We start from the raw sequence: 25,043 nt of genomic DNA on the forward strand, positions 1-25,043 counted from the left end.
TACGTATTTTACAAGCTTTTATTTCAAATTCACTCGTTTGTTACGTTTGGAGCAAATCTTTAAAATTTAATTGTTATTGATAACATTGATGGTAAATATAATATCATTTCAATATAATGTTTAAGAGCAGATTTAATATACGATTGAGAGGATGGCTGCAAGATTTATGTTGTATAAAACTAGATTGTTTATATTAAATATAAATAATTGATATAAACAACAAACTGAACAGCGAAATTACTGTTCAGAAATATTCAGTCAAAATTGTTTTACAATCAGTTCTCGTCCTAACGTTAGTTTTGCTTAACGATCAAATTTAAATTTTAGGAAATGACCATGGCACCACAACATTGATCTCAGAGTAAACAAAGTGATAAATCGGATTGACACCTTTGTCGACTCTCTTTAATGTTCATAAAGAACAAGTTGATTGATAAAATCAAATTTAAATTCACATTCAAAATGACGATGTGTAGAGAGAAAATGTTCAATGCGGTCGACTAAGTTGGGCCACCACCATGCCTCCGTGATATGTAGATATCTTACATTTTAAGCGTTTGTTTCATTATTTGCTCGTAGGTGTAATATAAAACTGTTATATATCACTCGGGAGAAATTATGATTTGAGGTCCTTGCTTCTGATTGAGAAATGTCAACGATTAATTACAGTGATATTAGATCTGTGTTCTAAATTTTTACATTGCTGTTTTTTCAATAGTCATAATAAGATTTCGAAGATTGATTGACTATTGGCATATATGGGCATTATATTACGTTTGCAGAAATGTTCTCCACAATTAGTCACAAATATTTATTTACAAGTTCTATGAATATAATAGGTTTACTAAATAAAGATCTCTGACTAAAAACACCTAACACCTACCTAACACATTTGTTTGCAATGTCGATTAATATGTTTAAAAATAAACATAGAGATGTCATTTTAAATGATTCACTCGCTGTATATTCAACGTAAGGGATGAGTGAGCAATATGTATTCTCAGATCGTCTTTTCAAATGGAAGAATTACTAGTAATTAGCTACTAAATGAGAAATATTAAATAAGCCATTTGTGAAAATTCGAATACGAGGGCAGTCTAGAAACTTGACAACACAGGGCACCGTCTTCACATGATCCATTAGAATCAGACAAGCAGCGGTGTCCACAATTTACAGAAAATAACAATATGTATATAGTTAAGACTATTAAAATCTAGACTATCTACAGAGTTAAATATAAGAATTATTCAATAAAAACACCATTCAATTAAAAACAAATGAGGATCCTAGACGTTAACTAAACAGTACAAATGAGAAAATGTGTTCAATGAAGACAATCAGACATTACTATTAGAAAAAAAAAAAAAATCAAATTAATGTGCATTCAAAAAAGAGCCAAAATTTATGTCTTTGAGTATTGCTAGAATTTTCAATAACTAGTTCTGAAAGTTTTAAAATTTTACTGTAATTGAAAATTCTGCAATAAACAATTAAAAATGTCTAAATGATTACTCACCGCTTTTATGTCGTCGTAATCTTTGTTGTCCAAGACTCGTCTTCTAGAAGATGGAGTGTCGGGACTTGAATCTTCTGTCGGCTCACTAAAAGTACTTTCAGTACTTGTCTCCATAGACTTCACTCCGTCTTCAATTTGTGTCTTATCTTCTCCGTTTTCTTTCTCAGTACGTTTCTTAAGGAAATTTTCATGTTCGAATGTTTTGTTTTCGAATCCAGTCCCGCTAGGAGATTCAATGTCATTATCGAGCACTAATTGATCATCTTGCTCTGAATCGATATATTTAAGTTTAACTTTAGATTTCCTAAGCTCTGCAGGTTGCACGTCATTCTTCGACAGTTCTTCATTAATAATATTGTTAATTTCAATCTGCTTCGAAGTTTTCGGCGTCGAAGTACCAGTTGCTATTGGTTGAGAAATCTGTATGTAAGAAGCAAAGTTAGATGTGTGTTTTGGCGTCTTTACCTGTTTCTCGATATCATTTTTCAGAGATTCTTTAGTTTTTGGAGTATTTAAATCTGTACCATTTTTTTTCTTTCTTTCAGTGTGATCTACATCGCCATTTTCAACTTGTATTACGGTGGACTTTTCCAAAATTTTCCCTATCGGATTATTTGGATCCAGTTGGCTTTTAATACTGGCTAAACGATCTGGAGGTAGTTTTGTCGTTAATGATGTTGACATAGAATTATTTTTTTCAACTAATGGCTTAGCTAATGACACAGGTTCGGATATAGTCTTGCTCATAGACAGATCTGAGTTGGAATTCGACCTAGAGCTAGAAGACCCCACTTCCCATCTGTTTACTCCATTTTTATCAACGTAAGGCAAATGTACAGGTACCGGCTTTTCATCTTTCGGTAATTTCGTGTAACCGGCCGATCCGTTCTCGCAATCTTTCAACTTATTCAAATATTGTTCAACCGATGCTTTGTTTGTATACCTAGTGTCATTTGCTGGCAATTTCGTTACAGTCATTTTACTATCGTATATCTTTCTAATATCGGATACAGAAGGCACATCGTTGCCGTTGCTGTCTTTGACTCCATTAGTCATAGAGTTCCTTTTACTGTAACTGGAAGATGGCGAGCTTTCCTTAATTGATCTTCTGCCTTCCGGTTTCTGGTGTTGTTGAAAACGAATGCTTATTTTTTTATGATATCAATAATGAACCAAATTGCGGCCTGTGATTGTGTGTGTTAGTTTAGTGGCGTTTACAATTATATATGCAGCATCTACTACTTCCACGTACAAAATAATAGGAAAACGTTGATGCTACATAGATTGTACCGCGTCTATGTAACTAATGCATTACATCATTTGAAAGGCAGCTCTTATGGAGTCAATGTTGTTATTTAAAAGAGGGTCTGCCTCCCAAGCGATGATACTATATTTTAAAGCTGAAAACGACCGATGGCTCTTTCTTAGTGCGATGTTAATGTATTTACACACACACGCACACGCACACAATATTGCGTGCCTGCGAAATTTGTAACATCAAACAATAATCAACTAGATGGTATAGGTCTAGCTTTTGGGATGATATTTGTACAATCTTGAATTAGTGCAATTGTATTCACTACGTTCTTAAAAAATGCAAGGGTAAAGATGGAAAAATGTGGATGAGAGCCGGTTTTAGTATTTATTTCCATGATAGTTTCGACAAAGATTGGCGAAAAAATTGGTTAAAATTGATTTTTACGGTTTACTGTCCTCCATAAATACAATAGATACAAAAAGAAAAAGAACTATTGAAACTTTGTGATGAACATTAAATAATAAATTTAATCAATCTACTTATCGTAAAAGAGGTCGCGGTGAAGTTGCAAATATACCATTAGCAAAGTCAAAAATACAAAACTTAAATACTTCGTAAGTGAAAATCAAAATATTTCTTTAAATACAAATTTGAGACCCGTTATTCGTCTAGCAGATACGGCCCACTGACCCTGTTCTGCAGATAATGTTATTGTACTCTATAAATAGAATTTCGGCAATAAAGACTAGGTATTCAGCCTTTTCAAGGTCAATAACGTTCCGGTTTGGAGATTACTGTAGATTTGGACTAAGCATCCTGTTTGAATTTAAGTTTTGTCAGATTTGTATTGTAATTCAAGAGGTTTTTAATTGAGAGATTCAACTGTTCTATAGCAAGTTTTGAGTCTCCGTGGCCTGATATTTAATTCTACAATTACAAAAACTGTACTAGCTATTGTATTACTGTTATAATTATTAAAAAATAATTAGAAATAATGGCAGATGACGACGTTGCCAATCACGGGAAGCGTTTCTTAAAAACGAGTATTGAAATCTAAACAACATCCCACAGGTGGACATGGTTATTTTTTCAAAATAATATATAGTAACTTAATAATACGATCATAGAACAGCGTAAGATTTTGTTTTGCTAATAAAAATGGAATTTCTATCGTGACAAATACAGGACCAAAATTAGCAGTAAGCTGATTGATTGCAAAGAATATTACTAAAAATCTTTGACTTCCAGTCACTTTAAAACATGTTACGACTGATTTCTACATTACTCTTTGAGTGACAGACTCGCCGTAGTATTAAAATCAAAAGTTTTAGTTCCCAGAAGAACAAATCATTTAAATATACTAGATTGAGGAATTTAACTTCCGCTACATTTCAATACGATGGTATTCGAACCCGAATCTTTCAGTTATTTTGGACAGATTTTATTAATTTTTGATATTTTAAATTACACTACAAAACACTATCAACTCAACAACAGGTGTACACTTAACCAATTTTGAATTTTCTTAAATATATAATTGGTGGTATCTACTGTATTAAGATTCCTAAATACAGGTATTTAAGAAATACTTTGTCATCGGATAGACCAAATTTTTCAAACTAGGTTCCAGGTTAAGATCATAATTATTGTTGTTTTTTGATAATTTTTTATAGTATAGATCTCTGTAAAATTAACTGCACTAATTAGTGTTATCTCAACGTGACTAATGTTAGGGATTCCAAATTGATTGATGTAATGGGTCAACACAAGATGTCGTTTAATGAGGTAATATCACTTTTATGGCAATGCTTTTAGAGGATACACTTAATGTGATTAATATTCGAGCGTAAGTCAACGTTTTCAGAAAATAAAAAAAAAAGTTTATCTAATTCTAAAAAAAAAAAACTCTAAACTAATATTCCAAGTTATTGCACTGAACAAAGTTCAAAAACTGAGGCCCAATTCAGTTTTATACATAAACGTTAGTGAACACTAATGATTTCGCAGACACCCAAGTGAGAAGATACTATATGGAAAAATACAAGACAGACGTTTTATATTTACCTCGGTAATAGTCGCAGCCGAATTGCGCGCCCTCCTGGACCTGGACGGGTCGGCCGCTGGTGGTCTGCCGATGTCATTAGATATTGATTTAGACCTAGCTATCTCCCCGCTGTTGTTTTGCTGCTGTTCCTTGATTCGTTGCGTTAACGGCACGTAATTTGCTGGGGAATACTTATTGTATAACTCAGCCGTGGACATGGCCAGAGCGGCTGTGCTTATCACATTTCTCTTGTTTCTCGGTTCAGTAGACGTCTTGCTACTCTCGCTTCTCGTGGTCGATATATCTCTGGATCTGCTTTCGCTTCTTTCAGATCGATATCGAGTCGAGATTCCACTGTCGGAATCGGTGATACTCGGCGCGCGGGATGTTCTCGAATATTCCACTAGCGACGTTTTTCTCTCCCTTTTCCCATCGACGTCCGAGTATCTTGATCTGTACTCTGTTGTTCTGTCTCCATATGAGTTTCTAAGTGTTGACGTAACATAAGTGCCGCTGCTGCTTCTGTAATATGGTTTCTCTAAGCTTGACGACGAGGTCAACGTGGAGCGGTAGGAGCCAGATAGGCTCGAAGAGGTGGAGGTATACCTCGAGGGAGACACGACAGGCATTGTGATTGATATATTTTTTACTAAATAATAATTATCCTATGCGCTGTATCACATAGCTCGCTTAGGTTATATACAACTTATCTACATATATGTAACTTTTTTAATTCTGGACGGCGGCCGCTTTCTTTGCATTTTTTTTATTTTAACTATACCTGTAACAAAGATGGACATAATTAATACCGAGTGTTTTTATGTTGTTAGGAAGGATATGGAGAATAGGCCATGACTGAGAAGCAAGATCAATTATATATTATAGATGTGCATTTTTTTATTGTGATTGCACTTACTACAGACTGAAACTAAAAATACCTACGTATTGGCGATTCACAGTAGAAAAGTATAATGCTCAGGCTCTCTAGACAAGTGGCAAGCGAATCCGTCAATGGAATAGACATCGCTAGCGAGTCTGTGAGTTGCAATAAGTCATCTGGCGTTGCTATCCCATTGTATCACACGGGCTCGTTAGCGATGTCGATTCCATTGCCGAATTCGCTTGCCACTTGTCTCCTAATTCTCTACCAGGCTGCCTAAATGAGTAGCAAAGAAATCTATCGATCTTATCTTTTATTTGCAAATGAGATCAGCTAAGCCGTTTCACGTCGACCCATTGGGATCTTTTGTTTTTGCTGCCTTATACTATATCATTTAGATCTTGTGTTACTCCGCGATATCCCGCGGTTCAAGATATATATAGTCCCTTGGATCTGGATAAGCCGTTCCCAGTAGACTCATACTTACTAATGAACATCAGGTTCTCTAGACAAGTGGCAAGCGAATCTGTCGATGGAATCGACATCGCTAGCGAGTCCGTGAGATAGAAGTCTCATTCCAAATCACGGACTCGCTAGCGATGTCGATTCCATCGATGAATTTGATTGCCACTTGTTTAGAGGGTCAGGTGGTCCATAGATTCTGATTCCTCACCGCACAATCTGCAATGTGTCCGAGGATAGACCCATCTTGTATAGTTTATACTTTACTGGCATATGACCAGTTAAAGAACACACATTATATGTATATCGATAGGTAAGTTGAGATACATGCACGTGGTTGTATCACGTGCATGAGATACAAGACAGCATTGTTCGGATTTTCGTTATTTCCCAAGTATATGATAAAAAAGAATACCCATAACTACGTTAAAGGCAGGTTCACTAGTGGTCCGTCAGATAATATATTGTTAACCGCAGGTGATGTAAAAATTGCATTACTGTCAATTAAAAAAAAATGCAATCAGGCTGGTCCATTAGGTACAAATCGTGTTGTGCAAGGCTTAGTGTTGAACAGGTCACAGCAGTTTATTTTGTTCTACAATTTACTACCGATAAACGGCGTAACTCCAGGGGGACGGCCTGTGTACAATTGAACTGACCACCTTTTGGCTAGGTATCTATAGTGATACGCAAGCGAGTGTTCCATATTTACCAATATAATTTACAATATATTATATCAATTAAAAAAAAATGATATTTATGATAAAATATGAATTTAAAAACTATAAAACGAACGCATCGCTGCCACCGTGTAGTGATACGCAAGCGAATTGGTTAAACACTAATTTATTCATTGAAAGAATAAATAGAACAAATTGTTACGTACTGGCCACTAATAATTACAAAATTATTAGTGGCCAGTACGTGAACATAATATTCTACAGTTACTTACAGGGTAGACAGAAGCAAATTAATTTCAAATGCCTCTGATTTTGAACACAACACTAACTTTATTCACTTTTATAACTCGTCACGTGCATGCACTCAGTTCCGGAGACGTATTTAACTTCTAAATAACCACAAAACTAGTTTTTGTTTCTTCTTATTATAATACGACATGTGAATGTGACGAAAACAGAATGTTCTATTCTAAACCATTTATGATTTAGGTCTATTCATTTTTTTTTAAAATCTTATCACGTTTAGGAAACTAGGCTATTTTGTTTATGATTCTAGCACCTACCAATGTGCAGGGCAACTCAATATAATCCGTAACTGTTAGGTTTTAAGAGCTCACAATACCCCCCCCCCCCCTCCCCGTGACCACTGATAATCACTGTAGAACCTACTATAATCGTATTACTGTCGTATAAAAAAAGCATCAATTAATACTACGTGCCCCAAATAAACATAAAATAATCTATTGTACATGGTGTATAAAAGTGTGTGGCAAACAATTATGTAATTATTCATTAAAATTTATTACCATTATTGTTTATATAAAAAATATCCTTATATGTAAAAATTGTATGTCATGATGTTCATTCAAATATAATCTCCAAAAATCGGGGGGTAGGGATTGTTAGTAATGGGGTCTAATGAACCCATTGCTAGTAGTATATCCTATCAGGTCGACTTCCACGCGGTTCCCCTGGAAACCATCGTGGTTAATTCTAGTGGAATTTGTCACGATGGGCTAACTGACCTGCTTTCATCCTCACCTATCATCCCTCACTGGTGCCTCGCCAGTGTATACCGATAGCGCAGGCGGGGTTATTCATTTCATTATCACTCATTAAAAAAAAAATCTCCAAAATCAACTGATTTTAAGAAAATTTTGTAAATGTGTATTGTTTGTTCCAACTTGAGATAGGATAGTTGTTATCCTGATACAAAAAAAAAGACCCAGTGGATGGCAAAACAATGTTTGCTAGTAGGCATATAAAACATGTATTAGAGACAGCATTAGAAGAAGGCCAAGAAAAAAACTATGGATGTCTTATCACTAAAGAGCAATCTCTTTCAGGTAGCCTTTGCACTGTTACCCAAGTATCAAGTATGTTATATACTTTATCGTTACTATAAATCCACAACTCAATTTTACAACATTGAGATAAAAGAGGTACACTAACTTTTTTCTAATTTTTGTTGCATTTCTAAATAATTGTATGGTCGGTTTTTATAAAATTATCTACTTGTTATTAATTACAATAAACAAATAATAAAAATACAACAAATCATGATTATGTAAGACAGAATTATTAAATTTTTCATCTATGCTGACACTATGGCCTTGAAATTTGGCTACAAATCTCACATACTATACCAGTAATACAAAGATTAGAAAAAAAAGTTGAATAAACTAAGAACTGTTCATTATTATATCGTACCATATTCATATCTATGGTGCACCATAGACAAAAAATACACTGTTATACATATGCACTGTCATTCCTGAGGATTTAAGATGTAATATTCCCATATTGTATTTTACTACCATGGAGGCATATCTTAGTCCTTAGGAACGGTAACACATGAGGGGCATCATGGGTATAATAGTGCAATCTGTTATGTAGATTTTAACCACTTTCTATCACTTGGGCTATTAGCTTGTTTGTCATACTAAGTGTCATAAGAAAAAACTAAATGTCCATGTGAAGACATAAAAAATAGTTTAAGGAAAAAATTATCCAGTGTCACGGACAGTATTATCTCTATTACACCCTGTACATACAAATTACTATGTTACTATCGCTATATCTACAACTGTTACGATAATTTGACTAAGATAATGCATAATCTAGATAAACATTAGCTTTAGTACAAGGTCTTCGAATAAGTTGCTAACTGTAGACTCCGAATACTGTTATACAATAATTTACACTTTATGTAATCTATACAAGTACTTAATATTTATTACATAATGACCAAATATCATTTGCTAATAAATCATGATATCATCATGAAGCCTAGGGTATATATGAATGAATGATTTTGCCATTACGAGTTACATAAAAAAATATTCTTTATTGTTCCCTTCCAAGAATGATACAAATTATAAATAAAGGTTACCTTATAAATCGTTTTAAACAGAGGTTTGTCAAATCACACTAAACAAAACCTACAATTTTTGGCAGTTGCCATAAGAATGGAAAACTACAGTAGTTCTTTTTATCTCAATGGTAAAATCATTATAGGGGTAGACAGAGAAAACCGAGATCACAGCTTCAATTCTAATATACATGTCTTGCATTATTTTTGTAATTAATTTGACAAATTTAAACATTCTCAACTTCCCCCCTAAGAGAACTTATTTTGTCCCTTAAACTGCAACTTGTTACTGGAAATAATTACGAACATGTACCTTCACACAATTATAGTTAGTAAATAAAATATTTGTCATGTTGCACCAGCATAGTTCCTAAATTCACTTACTTCAACATATTTTTTGTTTGAAAGTTAGTTTAAGCATGATGGTTTCAAATTACTACTACTGTTACTAGAAAAATCATGTTTAGAAAATAAAATAAATATATATGTTTACAACTGCGGTCCCTAATGTAATAAACAGAGGTATTTAATAACAATTGCCATTACGGTGAATATAAGATTTGGCATGCACATATTTTACTAAACATATTATACATATATAAGTAATGCAAAAAGAATTCCTACTATTGTAACTGTATTATATGTTTTAAGTATATTTCATCAATGCTCGTTAGTCAACTTTTTAAAAAAATGGAAAGAAATTTAAATTGTTACACTATTTGTTTTTTTTTTAATGTGATAAAAGGTTAATAAATTGTATTTGTTCACATGAAAAGATTTGGGACTTTCTAAGATCTTTGGATGTTTACAACATATGCAAAATCTCAGAAATATCAAAGGATTGCAAAATATCAAGTTTGTACACAACAAGATTCAAGATATGTTACGATTAGTGAGATATTTTATACATAGAGATTAACAATTAACTTACTACATTAATCAGATCATTTCCATACTTATTTAAAAAAATGGGCCATTATACATGATAGGTTAACAAGTAAAACAAGCAATTTATTTAATAATAAATATGAGTATTTGAGTAACACAAAATATGTGTGTAAAGACAATATAAAAACACTTTAGGGTCATTTTGTAGGTAGGTATAGTATAATTTTTATCTAATTATTAACATTATTATCATTGTTGCACTATGGGTGGATGCAGTTCCTTTATATTTATTTCCTAAATAAAAAAAAACTTGTAGGTCTCTAGATGGCATGCAGTTAGGTTCACTAGACAAAAAGTAACTATAAAATAATGTATAGTGAGAAGGCCTTGACTGTGAGAAGGAAATCATTAATTTTTTGACAAATTGACCACATGACTGAGTAGTGGCCCAGTGACAGATGGCGGGGCGGGCGCTTCGCAACTCGAAAACATTGAAAAAACCAGTTCGTGACTTCACAATAAGGCATACAAATCCCACTCAAGGTCAATAGAACCTTGCGGCTTGCGTACTTTATCGAATTAACAATTTTCCATATGCGCAGATAGTAAAAGGCGGCAAAGGAAGCCGTTCTACTTAGTTTATGGTCAAAGAGCGCATACCAATGAATATTGTAACCTGACACTACCAGCACGAGAAAAATTGATTTGGAATATCAAGGCCACACAAAGTACAATGCTTTTTTGTCGCGAGAAAGGCGCAATAACTGCTTTCATACTCACCGGAGATCGCACAGGCCAATTGACGAATTATATCTCCGAAAATATACCAAAGAAGTATTATTTTTAGATCAACATATCATTCGTATCTTCGACATAGGCATTTAGCCTATTAACTGAGTTCATCTTTATGGTATAACATCACGTGGGAGATATCGCTTATTTAATAAATCGATAGTTAACTGCAACTACGACGGAAAATAAAATATACTCACAAAATATTAAAATACTGGTAACCAAGTAACTTCAATATCACAATGATTCACTTCTGGCGTTTCGGTTTTGATATTTCAATTATATTCACACGCGTCGTACACGGATATCGTCACTTTCGTGTGTTAAATAGAAGAAAATGAAGCGTATACGGCAAAATTAAAATTTCTTCTGTCTGTAATTTTAGAAGTCCGTAGCTCCATTGCGTGACGTCACTGAAATTGTTGGCAATCCTATTTTTATGCCACTTCCTTCACAAACGATAGAATGTCTTATTAACATGCAATTTCTGATAAATATACTCTCTCTTGCTTTAAAATAAAGTTTATATTTGAGATTCTGTGAGCTAAATAATAAATCTGTGATTTAATTTAATTTTTGCTGACAGAGTTGCCATTTAGAAAATTTTTGTTCGTTGCTTTTTTTTGCTGCCAGTTTTAAATTTATATTTGTTTAATCTTTATAATATTTATGTACATAATCTGATTATAATAATAAAGGATAAAAAATATTTGATTCTAATAAAAAGAAAATGTATTAAAATGTTGTTATACTCATTGTTTCAAAATTAGACTATTCATGTATAGATGGCATTGTACAGTACAAATTCCCTATGAATACTAGTAAATTCTATTCAATACGAGATGTCGCTACACATTTCCCATTCAATTTAAAATGTTAAAATTACATCTATGGTATCTCTTATATTTATTATACGTGAAAAATATTTTCAGGAGATTCAAAATACTATTTTTTTTAATTCTAATGCTATTATTAGAGTGTAAGACACCTATTATTATTTGATAATTTAAAACTCTAATAATTGGTTTCATAGTAATCTTGTGCCTTCTGCCAAATTAAATTAATAATTTTTGGTGTAGGTATATCCTAAAATTTTAGAAATATTTAATTGTAACATCCAATTAAATAGTTTCACCGTAGAGTTCAACGCACTGCAGTTGTCACATGAAAACAGTTCCAATATGACTTTCGATTATTTTCATGTTTTTTTTATTTTTTTTATACAACTTAGAATGGCAAACAAGCTGACGGCCCACCTGATGGAAAGTGGTAACCGTCGCCTATACACATGAGCAGTACCATGGACATAACAGAGTATACTGTTTCGCCCATGATACCCCCCATGCGTTGCCATTCCTGAGGACTCAGGTGTTATTCCTCTGTACCCAGTAAATTCACGCCATATCCCACCCTTCAAACCGAAACACAGCCATGCAAACACAACTGCTTCACGGTTGAAACACGAATGGGACAGAGGTACCCACGCAATCGACTTTCGTACAAAGTCTCCCTCTGGTAAATTCATGTAATATTAAAGAGAAACTTTTTGGTCCAAATATAACAATTTTTAGCGTATAATTAATAAGTTGTCTTGGCATAATAAAATAGTCGTAATGTAGCGTGATTGGTATTGATCCACATCTTTGGGGGGAAAGGCATTGTTAGTAATGGAGACTGAGAATCCCATTGCTAGCAATATACCCAACCAGGTTGACCTCCTCGCGGTTCCCCCTGGAAACTATCCTGGTTAATTCCTGATGAATTCATCATGATGGGTTAACTGGCCTGTTTTCATTCTTATCTATCACCCTTCACTGGTGCTTCGCCAGCGTATCCCGTTAGCGCAGGCCATACCATACCATTTTCACCCATCAAAAAAAAATAGATCCATATCTTTATTAATTACTATGACCTACTGGTATTAGAGTTCGCACATAAAATGTTTTCGTTTTCATATCATTGATCAGCTTTAATTGTTTTAATACATTAATTTGTAAACATTCCGTACCTACATATGTATATTTATATACGTACGAAATACTTACAAATTAATATATATACATCGAATAAAAGTCCATATTAAAATTTAAAAAATCGACTACCTGGGAAATTTATAGTCTTTTTTTTTTGATGGGTGAAAATGGTATGGTATGGCTTGAGCTAACGGGATACGCTGGCGGAGCACCAGTGAAGGGTGATAGATGAGAATGAAAACAGACCAGTTAGCACATCATGATGAATTCATCAGGAATTAACCATTACAGTTTCCAGGGAGAACCGCAAGGAGGTCGACCTAGTTGGGTATATTGCTAACAATGGGATTCTCAGTTCCATTACTAACAATCCCTTTCCCCCCCCCAAGTGTCCTTGGGACGGTGTTGTTTGTTTGACCAAGAACATCTTCGTAAATTCCCAAGGAATCCATATACAAAATTTTACATCTCTCACTACCTATATTTAAGCAGTAGTGTAGTGAGCTAATTGATTTATTAGGACTAAAGTCGATTTTTTTTTAAGTACGAGTATGTTGTAATTCATATTTTCTCGTTTTTGCGGTAAAGTTGCCAGTTTTTATGTATCTGTATCCGTTTTTTTTTTGTATATTTTTGTTCAGGAATGACTTGCGCGTGTAATCCATTGCAATGAAGTTGTCTATGATTTAAAGTGGCTGTTATTTTTAATATTTTATCTATGGTAGAATCATACAACTGGACTGTGTAGGTATAGTTACAGTTTTAACTATATATTTAATTTTCGTGTTTAAGGTTTTATAACACGTGTAATCTCCAGGAGTGGTAACGAGTGCCATGGTTATTGCGGTATATTATGTGATCACCATGGTGCTGGTCACGTCCACCATATACGACGGCCAATTATTATTATCAACATCATACACTCTCCGGCTTAGCTTTGACAGTAGTTGCCACGTTTGGATGTGCCAAGGTTGGCATGGATTGGCAATTTTAATTTAATCCACTCAATTTCCATTAGGTGAGCCTTTATTCTTTGTAATTCTAAAAAGCATAAAATGATACCCCATTATTTTATATTTTGTTTCACATCTTAAATGGTGAGTCAAGTATAATATAGAGGGGTAAAGAGGTTTCTTCAGGGTCGGCAACGCGCGCGTAATACCTCTGGTATTGCAGGCGTTCATAGGCTACGGTAACCGCTTACCATCAGGTGGGCTGTACGCTTGTTTGCTACCTCAGTGGTATACAAAAAAATATATAGAATAGAAATATTAGAATAATAACGTTCTCAAATAATATTATCAAAATCGCTTTAAAATTATAAGAGATATCACGTAACATAACACATAAAAATAGAGTCGAATTAAGTAGGTATGTACTTTTTTATTTTTAAAATCGCTTAAGTGATAAGTGACGCACTTTATTATATTCACTCCACTAGTTGATAGGTATTTTTGATTCAGATATTGCAAGCAGATACTTACCTTTTGTCTAAGAGCATCTAAACTCTATTGTTATAATGAATTGAAGTTTAGTTTGCTGTTTAAACTCACTATTAATTACTTATATACTGCAGTACAATATTGTTCAAGAATGATCACATATTAAATTCAGAGGGGCTCAGAGTTTTTGCAATAATAATGGATACAGTAGTTGACACTCCGAGTTTGAATTCATTACATTTGATTTTGAAATGTTAGCCTATCGAGTGTTACGATCACCAGAACGGCAAAAATATAATCTAAGACAACAGTCGACAAATACTACTGTCTTCTATGCTTCTAACTACCTTCTCAGATTTTATAATCATAAACACATTTATTTGTTTTAATTTTTCTTTTTTTTTTCTGTAATACATAGCCGTCTATATCCCGGCATAGAATAGATTACCGCTTCCTTGTCTGTGGGTGTCGTAAGAGACGATTAAGGGAGCTTATGATAGAAGTATAGGCAGTAGCGTATCTTTTAAAACACCAGAGGAAGACTTTGTACAAAAGTCGTTTGCTTGGGTACCTCTGTCCCATTTGTGTTTCAACCGTGAAGCAGTTTTGTTTGCATGGCTGTATGTCGGTTTGAAGGATGGGATATGGCGTGAATTTACTGGGTACAGAGGAATAACACCTGAGTCCTCAGGAATGGCAACGCATGGGGTATATCATGGGCAAAACAGTATACTCTATAATGTCCATGGTACTGCTCATGTCTATAGGCGACGGTTATCACTTTCCATCAGGTGGGCCGTCAGCTTGTTTGCCATTCTAAGTTGTATAAAAAAAACCATCAAAAGCCAAACTGCGGTTGCCAACCCTCCTGCCAAGCGTGGCAACTACTGGAAAACTCCCCCTTAAGGGAAGGCCTGTGTTTAGCGGTGGACAGATAACGGATGATATAACAACAACAACTAATGCATACTTGAATTTCTACGGAACTTAGATTCGGGTATCGATAAAAGCTATTGAATAGTATTTTATAAAAAAAAAAGTTTTGAAAAATAAAATGGAACACGTAATCAGTTTTTAAAATACCAGGTGCAATACGGGTTAAAAGGAAGCAACAATAGTCGTTAATGCTACCCTTGCATCACCCTTTGTGTAAAGAGTTCGCGTAAAAATTGCATTTGCTCAAAAAACTTTTTTGGTGTAAAAAAATTAAATTGGCAATATTCCGCGTGGGGTGTTTTTGTAAATGGGGCTATTTTTTTAGGGTTGACATGATTACTCTTTTTAAAAATCTTGTACCTACTAATAAAAAATGTCAAAAGCCAGTATTATTATCAGACGTAGAGCTATAGACCGGCACAAATCATTTGGGAGTTTAGAAAAAAGCTGCGTGCAGCGGGGGACTCGCAAACAATTTGGCGGGAAATGGATATACCCATGGCTGTACAGTGCATTCATCGATTTACTTTTTTTATTAAGTTACTAACGTTTGCTCATTATTTTGTATGCGTAAATTTTAAATGTATGAAAACTTCTACTTTTAAATGATGTATCAAGACAAAACATATACTAGATTTTAAGTTAGACATTCAGGAATATATCTGAGAAAACAGCATCCCATTTGGTATAGGAATTTTTACGTAATGCCGGAACAAACATACGTAGACGAACAAAATTTCTAAAAAATATTGTTTTTTGTATTTAGACTACTCACATCAATTTTTTTTTAAATATTTTTCTTACATATCTTGTCGTGTGGTCCCGGCATAGAATGAACCATCCCTTCCTTTCCCGTAGGTGTCGTATGAGGCACCTAAGGGAATTTAATAGACATGAGATGAGCAGCAGCGTCCCTCTTAAAATATCACCCGATTACCAAACGTGGCAACTACTGGCGGATCCCCACTTTTGGGAGGCCGTGAAGCAGTTGTGTTTGCATGGCTGTGTTTCGGTTTGAAGGGTGGGATATGGCAGTGTATTTACAGGGTACAGAGGAATAACACCTGAGTCCTCAGGAATGGCAACGCGTGGGTGGTATCATGGGTGAAACAGTATACTCTGTTATGTCCATGGTACTGCTCATGTCTATAGGTGACGGTTACCACTTTCCACCAGGTGGGCCGTCAGTTTGTTTGCCATTCTAAGTTGTATAAAAAAAAGCTGATATGATGATGTTCCATGTACAGACAACGTCTAGTAAGTATTTTATTATAATCATATCAGCTTTTAACTGTCCACTGCTGAACATAAGCCTCCCTTTGGGGGGTTTTGTTATATTAGTAAGATATGATAGGTCGGCACCTCACCTACCTTACATACAGTAATGTGACGCGATTATCATTAATGTTTAAGTTACATTTTTTTTTCTATTTTTTATGAAGGTGACAAGTGTGAAAGTATAATATTTACGTATTTTAAAATGCTAATTAGATTTTTTTGATATTTGTTAACACTGTGGTCTGTAGAAGTATATTGATTTTTGACTATGTAAGTCGATTTTTGGATAAACTCAGTCAATTAAAAAATGAGGTATAACTTACCTATTGGCTTTATTCCTAAATTGTTGCCTTATATCACAGCTTGTCTCGTCATGACTCCGAGTTTTTTTTTAATGAATGATAATGGAATGGTAACTCCACCCGCGCTATCGGTATAAACCGGTGGGGCACCAATGAAGGATGATAGGTGAGGATGAAGCAGGCCACTTAGCCCATCGTGACGAACTCAACAAGAATTGTTCACGATAGTTTTCAGGGGAAACCACGTGGAGGTCGACCTAATAAGGCATATTGCTAGCAATGGGGCTGTCAAACTCCATTACTAACGATCCCTTTCCCCCCATGACTCCGAGTTAGGTAAATATATTAAGATCATAGGTATGTAAGCTCGAATCTGGCTTACCTACTTTAAGAACTGTTTATAAATTGACTAACTGTCGGGCGATAAAAAACACTAGCAACAGATAGTCTTAGCTGATTACTATTTGTTTCAAATGTGTACCTAATACCTATCAGTAATGGAGTACATTCAATTTTTTTGACACTTATAGTTGCAAATAAATAAGCTAATAGGAAATGAGAACCGTCACCTACAGACATGAACAGTACCATGGACATAATACAATATGATATATTTTTTTATGTCACGAAGGCGTCAAACAAGCAAACCGATGGTAAACGGTCACTGTAGCCTTTGGACGCTTGTAACACTAGGGGTGTCACGTGCGCGTTGCCGGCCCTGAAGAAACCTAAATATAATCCTTTTTGAAAAACCCCATATGTAGTCTCTAGGGTAAACCGCTGCAGGGAGCTCAATCAAAAGCCTGAGCGTTCGCGGGAGAAATTTGCTTTAGAACTGCGCTATATGTGATCACTTAGGTTCAAGCGTGTGATGATGAACTCCTTGTCGATGGCGAGCGGTGCAATGGTAAAAAGTGGCTGTGAGATGGTCATAACACTTTACATATGTGCTCATAGTTCATTACATAGTACTTGTAGTTATGGGTTCCTGACCGCTATGGTGTTATGTTTTATATATATATTCTTTATTGCACAAAAAACATACAGTAACAACAATAAGTTAATAACAATGTTAGCAAAGGCGAAGTTTAGTGCCTCATAATTTCACTTCCATATTTTATCCTTGAAATCAAACAGCCGTGCAAGCATAGCTTTCTCACGGTACAAATACGAGTGGGACAATGGTGCCACAGGCGAAAAAGGGGGAAAGGGATTGTTAGTAATGGGGTCTAATAGCCCCATTACTGGCAATATACCCTCTCAGATTGACCTCCACGCGGTTCCCCCTGGAAACCATCATGTTTAATTCTTGTCGAATTCATCATGGTGGGCCAACTAACCTGCATTCATTCTCACCTATCATCTTCCACTGGTGCCTCGTCGGTGTATACCAATAGCGCGGGCGGGGTTACCAATCCATTTTCACCCATTAAAAAAAAATGGTGTCACAGGCAGCTTTTGTATAAGGTCTCCCTTTGGTAAATAAAAGACAGTAGGTATATTTGGTAATGTTTTTATTTCAAGTAGAAGTGTATATATACCATTAATTTAATAAAAATATCAAGTAAGTATAATGTCAACCTTCCTTGGGAATGCATTTGTTGGTGGATTCCGCCACCTACGGTACGTAGGAAAGGATTAAGAAATATGTCAAGGAAATTGGTAAATAAGAGGTAGAAGGGACTTGTGGGGGGACACTGCAGTTGCGGAAAGGAATGGGACACTGCAGCGGCTCGGGAGGCCGGGGTCGTATACCCGTATGCCCTTATTCTAGAAACGGACAGATTCCTAGAAAAGGACATCCCTGACGCTATATTATATTATATGTAATTCATAATAAATGATACCTAAAACGTGCAATGAGTGATGACGTAAGTTTTGTTTGTTTGTTTGTTTTCTCTTTATATATTCATAAATGCATGTTTGTGTGACTTTTATCATTATTTACATATCATATATGTGCACTTAAATATATATATATTTAGTTTACAAATTGTACATGCAATGCACGCAAATGCATATTTATAGCATATATTTATTTATCTCTCTGCTTTTTACACGATACGTTCAATATTCTATTAGGAAAAATGTATTTTCTATTTTCTTCTGTCTTCTTTCTTCATTCTGTACTGTAGTACTGCCGCCGGTCAGGAAAGTTAGCAGGCTATACAGTGTCTCCTAAAGGGTGTAATGCAGTACTATACAACCTACTACCTCACCCCACCGACGGCTTGTTCTCTTCTCGTCCCCCCTCCCACCAACTTCCATAACTCCTTCTCTCTTCTTCTTGATAATTATTCGTATTATACATATAATGGAAATATAGATATATAGCTATTAAATTAGGTACTTATTTGTACTAATCAAACAATATTGTATAATAATTTATAGATAATACATATTATAATAACATTCATTCCAAAAAATATACTGTGCCGCAATTTGCACTCCTTGTATACGTTAACATCTTATTAGTAATATTATACTCATCTCTCTCTTTTCATTTAAGAGTTTCCTCTTGTCGGTGCAACTAATTCATGCATCTTCTTCCAGCCAGCTCTATCCCAGGCCATATCCTTGACCTCCCTATACGACATGACACCTAGTGTTTCTTGTATCTGTCCCATATAGTTATTCCTTGGTCTTCCCCTTTCTTTTTTGCCCTCTATTTTTCCTTCTACTATGCCCTTTAAAAAATCGTCATGTCGTATAAGGTGGCCCAGCATTTTGCCACTTCTACTCTCTATTATACTCGTAGTCATTAGAAATTAAATAAGAACAGGATGCAGACAACTGTTTCAGGATTCACATGCAGTGAATCCTGAAACAGTCGCCATACGAGCCCTGTGGCGCAAATATATACTAATAGCGGCGACAATATTTTGTAATCCGAAATACGTTTACATTTTATTAAAGTGAAATTATTTTATTGTTTTTCTTAACTACCAACTACAGGGGCGTAGGTTTGTCTATGCTAGAAGTTTAACATAAAAAATATAATCTCAAAGCTTCGGAGTAAAAAATCATAGATACGCGTTCACACGGAAATCGGAGCTTTTTAATTCTTTTTTTATTAGTATTTCATGCAGCGATCTGAAATTTCTAGCGTTCGTTATTAATTTCAGAAAATTGCATGGATAAATACCTATTGGCTAATATAAGTCCTACGAGAACGAGATTTAGTTTGATATACAAATACAAGTGACATAAAGTATACAATTATTCCACGTCTCGTTGCCTTAAAACAGATACTAAAACTCATAGAATTTACGCATAAATTTTCAAAATTTTTCTTCATAAATTTTTGAAAATAATATGTACGTCGTGTTTTTCTTTTTCTATAAAACATATTTATATATTTGTTTTTTTCAATTATTTAGTGGATTATTATTGTGTAACAAAATGGGTATTGTTGTTTTACAAACGACTTCAAAAAGAAAGGGGTTCTCTCAACTTAGTTGTATTTTATGTTTGTCACCTCATGGACCAATTTGGAAAATTCTTTTTTTATCTAAAAGAATACGCTTATAGATTAGTTCTACAGATATTTTATCAAAATCGGTTCAGTAATTTAATTTTTCAATCGAAATAATTATATTTGCAACAACTGAAGTAGATTTTTTCTCGATTATATTATTATTAACAAAAAAATTTTCCTAATAATCTTATTATAATTACTACATAACATTTGTGAGAAAAAGAAAAAAATATTAACAAATAAATGAATGGTATAAGGAGTTAGACAAAACAATTATAGTAAATTGTAATAAGAAAATATAGGAAATTAATAAAAACAAGGTGTTCACAACAAACAAAGTACCGGGGGCGTTTGATAGGATCGTCCATAATCGAATAATACGTTTTTTTAAATCTTTTTTTTTATTTTTAGAAACCACAATGGAAATAAAAAAATTGCAATTTTCAAGTTCCAGTTTATACTTGTAAATATCTAATTTATCTTTCTGGATCAGATAGACCAAAATGTTTTATTACAGAATAAATCCGAACCGATAAGTTTCATACAAAGTCCTCTCACATAGACGTATATTTGTCTTAGTATGTTTGTATACGGGAAATATTTACAATAGACGTTATTCCGACAAAGTTTGTGAAGAATGTCTATTAATCAGTCATGTAAAACGACTCGCCGGATTTGTATCAATATGGTTACTCAAATACGTCATATTATATGGTTACATTCAATATTCACACGGTATTCTCTACTGTATAGTAAACTAAAATCAAGTAGCTATTTATTTATAAATAAGAAAATTAAATATAAATACTGGTCGAGTCTAAATTATCGTTATTTAACCCATGCATACACTTTTACATTAAATTTAAGTTTCTTTTTAAATTTTTTTATACGACTTAGAATGGCAAACAAGCTGACGGCCCACCTGATGGAAAGTGGTAACCGTCGCCTATACACATGAGCAGTACCATGGACATAACAGAGTATACTGTTTCGCCCATGATACCTTCCATGCGTTGTCATTCCTGAGGACTCAGGTGTTAATCCCCTGTACCCAGTAAATTCACGCCATATCCCACCCTTCAAACCGAAACACAGTCATGCAAACACAACTGCGTCACGGTTGAAACACGAATGGGAAGTAATAGAATACCTTAAAATATGTAGTTTATGCCCACATATTTCTTAAGTGCATTTTTCATTGAAAATTTGTCGATCGTCTTGGTTATACATTGCAATTTTTTCTTGAATAAAAATAAAAATTAATCTTGAGAAATAAATAGATTTTTTTGTCATAAACTGACTTTTAAAAACTATGTATGCATGTGTTATTTAATATAATGTAAATTAAAAATTATTGGAGATATTTGAATATAAATATTAATAGATAGAACGCGAATAGTGTTTCTCCATTAATATATTCTTCATTTTGGGAATTTTTCACTAACAATTTTAAAAACTGAACAAATCTGTGGAATAATGGTTCTGATATACAATATGTTTTAATATACAATTTACTAATAAACAGTGATAATGTTACAAGTTTGTCCGCGTACAAATTAAATAACGATTATGAACGATCCTCGTGGCACACAACACAATAAATTAAAAAAAAAAACAGCACAGAAATAAAACAAAAAAAAAAAAAATCAGAAGAAAATAAACGAAGAATCGTCGAATTCCCGCCAAAACTGCGCCCACGTATCACCAAACTTGTGAGGGGTCGCACGACTGAACTGTCGCACGACACGACAACGACTAATCATCCGATCACGTCTCTATAGTAAAATTTTCCACTTGCAACACTGTAGAAAACGTTTTAAATTCACGACTACAATTAAAGGGACAATTCTTCAAAAATTACATTCCGATATGTTGGCATGGTGCCACTGTGCCGTGATTACGCAGATATATCGGAATATATCTACCTACAAGTGTAATCATTCGTATTGGAGTCAATTCTGAAATGTAAAACTATCTCTAACGTCATAAGTTTAAAGTTGACATTTCAATATCGGTCCCAATATCCGTAGAACTTTTGTATGATTTAAAATTATTAGCTACATCCGAAGTTGACGCCGTTTTCGTGTAACGTTGGATGCGACAAGACACTCAGACTTTTCAGTCGCGTGCGCGATTGTGCGGCAGAATAGTCGCAGGTCGCGACCCCAACGGCAATTGCGCACAAGTTCGGATCTACGGGTTCCAGTTAAGGGGGCCATAATGCTACATCTGGTAAACCTAAAGGCCTAAACCTTTGGATTTACCATTCGCGGAAAAGAGACAGCAACAAAATAAGTAGGATAAATATTTAAAAAAAAAATTATAAATAGGTAGGCATATAAATAATATAACGTAATGTAAAAACCAATTTTGTTCACACTAGTGGCACAGTGATTTAGTAAAAACTTAAAAATTCTCATATGACCTTGGGCAGTTCGCAATTTTTGTCGTTTATTGTCATTTTGAGGAAATTTTCCGTTATATTATTATTTTATATACAAGGTGTAATGATAAAAAATTTACGACAGAATCCGTGAAATTAAATTCACTCGAAATAAGGAATCTTCTCGGCTAAAAAGGTATTTAAATCTTTAGAATAAATAAATATTATTACGATTTTAAATGTTTAAATTTTAGAACATGGAATCATGTGGATTTTACTTCGCAACAAATAGCTGGTGTAATCGCAATAAAAGTAATGTCAGACTATCGTGGGAGCATCAGTTGTAAAAAATTATTAACAAAATTGATTGACAATTGTTAACGATTTGTTTTAAGATATATACGAAAGAGAAAATACTATATATAATAGAGTTTTACAAATTTTTTTCAAAAAATATAGTTTATTCTTGTGTTGATACTATAAAGGTAGAACAAAACAATGTTTGTTGCGAAGTAATATCAACTCGTAGACACACGTGTGTGTTCATTCTAAGTACAGATATTTTCAATATCTACGTAACATCTCTCCGTTCATCACGTATACGTGTCTTAATAAATGAAGTGACTGTCTTTTTGCAGAGCAGAATTTACTTGTTTGGGTTTATTTTGGTTTATAATGAAATTTACTTCTGGGATGGGATGGAAATGGAATGATAACCCCGCCTCCGTTACCAGGTGGTCTACCATGAAACGAAATTCCAAAATTCAGGGCTCAATTTCGTGTTTTTGTTCGTAGCGAAATCGACCCAGTAAATGGAGCTTAACATTTTGTTCATCATAAATTCTATCCTAATAGTCCAGAGGAACGATATTTTAACATTTTTAATAATTTTAAACGGCATGTATTATGTAATTTTAACATCAAATTTCTGTTTCGTTCGTCCCCGAAATTTCGGAAAATACTTGACGGTAGGCCCTCTGGATACGCCGATGAGGTACCAGTGAGTGATAATGAAAGCAGGTCAGTCGGCCTTTTGCGACGTAACCTTCAGGAACTAACCACGATGGTTTCTAAAGGGGACCGCGTGGAGGTCGACCTGACAGCATATTGCTAGCAGTAAAGCTGCTAGTTCTCTTTAGAGACAATCCCTTTCCTTGTTCGGATGTAGGTATATACGAATAGATATGTTTGGAATCATGCTTGTACTCAAAACAGATTTATGGGGTGGCGTTGGACTGTAATAAGGCATATGACGACAGCATGAAATAAAGATGGCGGTCGCAAATAGAAGGTTTTGTGAATTTGTTGCGATCATTTGTTTTTTTACTCAATTGTGAAAGGAAGGAGGGTAATGTTTATATACGTATAGATGACAGATTTAAATAAATGAGGTAAATATTGTTGGGTGTCATCTTCATTGTGGGAGTGAATTTTAGCCATTAATGACAATTGTCAGTACCGACTCTTTTATAAAAGAGTATCTAATAGGAATTTCAGACAAGCTGATAGCTCATCTGATGGGAAGTAATCTTCGCCTATAGACACGAAACCATAAATCTATCTCGGTACAAATACCCATATCCTGACTGAGCAGTACCCCAAAAAGGGTTTCTGTCATTAAATTATTCTATGACTGTAACGGCTTGACTCTTCTCTCTTCAGTTTGTGGTTATTGCCTTTCTCTTGCCCGTCATCTTCCATGTTTGATGGGTGTCTATTTCTCACTTCCACAGCAATGACCTGAAATGCATTAAATTGCCAATTACTTTTACTATACCACGAAGTTAGTCATACAGCGTACCTGATGGTAAACAGTTGCCTCTTATAAACGCTTACAATTATGATAGTAACAATCGTATATTACCCATGTTTCTAATATATTATGCCCTCTAATATTTAATATATAAAAATCTCGTGTCTCGTTTTTCGTTCATGTTAATCTGAAATCTGCCAATTGATTATAATACCAAGAGGGAGAGTTTGTACAAAAGTCGATTGCTTGGATACCTCTGTCGCATTCGTGTTTCAACCGTGAAGCAGTTGTGTTTGCATGGCTGTGTTTCGGTTTGAAGAATGGGATATGGCAGTGAATTTATTGGGTTCAGAGGAATAATACCCGAGTCCTCAGGAACGGCAACGCATGGGGGGTATCATGGGCGAAACAGTATACTCTGTTATGTCCATGCTACTTCTCATGTCTATAGGCGACTTTCCATCAGGTGGGCTGTCAACTTGTTTGCCATTCTAATTTGTATAAAAAAAAGGTTTAGTAGTTGCCACGCTTGGCAGGCGGGTTGGCAAACGCAGTTAGGCTGTGGAGATGTTTTAAGAGGGACGCTGCTGCCCATCCCTCGCCCTCT

The 25,043-nt window shown here is 34.5% G+C and overlaps 2 protein-coding genes and 1 long non-coding RNA gene across 5 annotated transcripts in view; 1 reads left to right on the forward strand and 2 right to left on the reverse strand.

Annotated features, from left to right (window-relative positions):
• Nucleotides 1-11,449, reverse strand: part of LOC113514443 (uncharacterized) — a 38,052-nt gene extending 26,603 nt beyond the window's left edge. The window contains exons 1-3 of one of the 2 annotated variants that reach the window (XM_052892783.1): nt 11,092-11,449; nt 4,839-5,599; nt 1,517-2,638 (exon numbers count right to left, since the gene is read on the reverse strand). In XM_052892783.1, the coding sequence (XP_052748743.1) occupies nt 1,517-2,638; nt 4,839-5,447 (1,731 nt within the window). In that variant the 5' untranslated portion in view covers nt 5,448-5,599; nt 11,092-11,449. Of the gene's footprint in view, nt 1-1,516; nt 2,639-4,838; nt 5,600-10,879; nt 11,030-11,091 lie in introns of those variants that run through there. The other variant, XM_052892784.1, reaches the window with a different exon arrangement.
• Nucleotides 1-25,043, forward strand: part of LOC113514422 (glucose-6-phosphate exchanger SLC37A2) — a 221,768-nt gene that overhangs the window by 132,770 nt on the left and 63,955 nt on the right. The window lies entirely within an intron of this gene.
• The window catches only part of LOC113514396 (uncharacterized), a 175,736-nt gene continuing 169,012 nt past the window's right edge, over nt 18,320-25,043 (reverse strand). Inside the window, exon 6 of the long non-coding RNA XR_008252596.1 lies at nt 18,320-24,423. This is a non-coding gene — a long non-coding RNA (uncharacterized LOC113514396). The remainder of the gene's footprint in view (nt 24,424-25,043) is intronic.

The sequence above is a fragment of the Galleria mellonella genome, unplaced genomic scaffold (assembly GCF_026898425.1).
Source record: "Galleria mellonella isolate WM207_F2 unplaced genomic scaffold, CSIRO_AGI_GalMel_v1 utg1650, whole genome shotgun sequence".
In the NCBI taxonomy this organism is placed as follows: Eukaryota; Metazoa; Arthropoda; class Insecta; order Lepidoptera; family Pyralidae; genus Galleria; species Galleria mellonella.